Below are 2,500 nucleotides of genomic sequence, written 5' to 3'. Positions count from 1 at the left end.
CTCTTCTCCTTCCTGCCCTCCTCCCTCCTCTCCTCCCTGCCATTATCCTGTCACCATCTCTTCCTCATTCTCTCCTTCCTCCTCTCCCCCTCCTTCCCACCTCCTCCTTTCTTAAATCCTCCTCTCCTCATCCTCGGGCATTGTAAACAGTCTAGTGTAATTCATTCCTCAATGGTTTTAACAACCCGACTATGATGTAGTTATTACACTGGTTAAGACTACTAATGTCTGCAACAGTAAATCTTCTATTCTTGACATCATGACGTGCACGCTTAGACAGAGGCTTTCATTGTCTTCTCGTGCGCGCGGGCAGACCTGACTTTCATAGTTTAACGGAGGACTCGAGACAGCTTGCTTTTGAGGAACAGGCGCCCGCACATCGACTCACACACGTCTCTCTCTCTCTCTCTCTCTCTCTCTCTCTCTCTCTCTCTCTCTCTCTCTCTCTATCCCTCTCTCTCTCCCTCTCTCCCTCTCTCTATTCAGTAGAACAGATGAGCGGCCAGTGAGCGCGCAGATACAGTAAGAAGACGATCGTTCGGCTCGTGTCGGGGTGAGCAGGTGCAGGGACCCAGGGGACACCGGAATCTAGTGGCACTCTCTCGCGCTCCACTCTAGCTCTACTATCAGTTCCTAACTCTGTCTCGTGCCTCCAGTTTTTCAGCAGACGAAGAGCCGAACTGTGACACGGGGCTCGTGGCTCTTCTGCCTCTTCCGTTCTCCCTGCCCGCGATACCAATGCAAGGACACAGTCCTCGAGTACAGTCAGAAACTCAACGGGCCGGAGGCGAGCAGGTGAAATAGTCTCCACAAGGATGGACAAAGGGAAGTGTTACCTCCTCGCGCCTCTTCTGCTTCAGCTACTGGACTTAATATCTGGGCAGTTCTTCCCAGGTAAGTTTATTCTCTTATTCTGCATGTGGTGCGGTTAAACCATAATTATTGTTGTTATAAATTGTTGATGATGTAAACATCAAGGTTCTGAAGTACCGATTTTAGCACCGGGGGTCAGTGCTTACTTTAGAACTGCGGTCAGGTGCACGCGTTACGCGCGAGAAAGATTATACATCGGCTGATCTTGAACTTTGTATCGGTTTAGCTGTCTGTACGAACTTGTATATAAAACATTCTTAGAAACGATTGGTCTGCGCGTCTCTGTGTTCGTTACGCAAGGCGCAGTTTGGAGATCGTTTGAACCTGGCAAAAGGACCTCTGATTTCCGCTGTTGACTTGAGCTAGTTGTGTCCAAGACATTCAGCTATCGTCTGTAGGATCATAGCCTTCTTCACCAGCAGAGCGGCTCAAGTTGTGACTGTGGAAGGCTACTGAGCGCTTGTGAATGAGACTGCGTATTAAAAGTAGCTTCTTAGCTGCGCTAGGAAATGTAACCTAACCCAGTTAGTCAGAAGTGCTTTTCTTCAGCCACACCATTGTCCTTTCGATCTGGTCGTGTTTTTAGGTAATGGCACAAATATTTGTATTGCTTTTTAAAATGTATGTAGTTCGAAGCATAAACAGCATAATATAGGCCTATAATAATCCAATATTGCGAAATTCGAAAATGTAGAAAAGTGTAAATAATTCAAAATGTTGTCCAATGTCCGGTATATATATTTATTAGTTCGTGCGAAATGGAACACTGTCTCGCGGACTATGTTTCAGAGCGATAGAGTTTCGCGTCCCGCGCGAGGGCGAGATAGCGGCAGAGCGCTCGGAACACCGCTTGGCTTAGCGCAGTACCGCTAGGTGGCGCTCCGCCCACATCTAGCCGCCACACAGTGGCAAGTATAGGAGCCCCGCCGGACTAAACTCACTTTAGACCAAGACGATGCTAGAATCAACCAACTAGGCTATATTGTTTTTACATATCACTGTAAATTCCGTTTTTAGAGATAACGTTGTTTATGGATCGCACTTTGATATCAAGTCGTTTTTCTTATAAGAAAGCTGCACGGCAATATTCATTCATCATTTAAATGCTGAGAAAATATATCCCTTTTCTTAGTTAGGCTGTTATATAAGTATACTATTATTTTGAAAATATGAATAATCGAGATCAGATAAGAAACTATATTTCAAATTGTTGTTAGTAACCTTAATTGTAGGCTTTAGGCCTAACAAATCGAGTATTCAAAACATCTCTTTTTACATCAACTGCATTTCATGTTGATCGTTTCGATATACTTCCTCGGTATTATCTTGTTTTATCTTTTTTTATTCAGGTCGTAAAACTACGAAGTCAAATACATTCATTAGTCATAAAATTAGTTAACGATAAACACGTTGAACATTTTATAATTAGCATTTTTTTCTTTGCTGTTGCTGAAAATCATTTAGGCCAGTTCTTTGACAAAGACTAGTAAAACTGCGTGGAAACGAAACCAGGCGTATACAACATATTTATTTTATTCTCATTTTTAAATTGATACAATTGTTTTTCACACATCTTGTATTCACAGGTAGGCTATTCGTGTGTGTTATTTGAAGCGAGCGCGGATAT

At 43.5% G+C, this 2,500-nt stretch overlaps 1 protein-coding gene across 1 annotated transcript in view; it reads left to right on the top strand.

Annotated features, from left to right (window-relative positions):
- The window catches only part of ptprt (protein tyrosine phosphatase receptor type T), a 126,420-nt gene that overhangs the window by 10,138 nt on the left and 113,782 nt on the right, over window positions 1–2,500 (top strand). Inside the window, 2 exon segments of the mRNA XM_084704126.1 lie at window positions 487–553; window positions 657–894. Coding sequence (XP_084560252.1) covers window positions 816–894 — 79 coding nt within the window. The 5' untranslated portion in view covers window positions 487–553; window positions 657–815.

This window comes from Hypomesus nipponensis, chromosome 9 (genome assembly GCF_054491055.1).
Source record: "Hypomesus nipponensis isolate SF chromosome 9, ASM5449105v1, whole genome shotgun sequence".
In the NCBI taxonomy this organism is placed as follows: domain Eukaryota; kingdom Metazoa; phylum Chordata; class Actinopteri; order Osmeriformes; family Osmeridae; genus Hypomesus; species Hypomesus nipponensis.
Note: the sequence above shows the minus strand (reverse complement) of the source record. Positions and strands in the feature narration are given on the sequence as shown.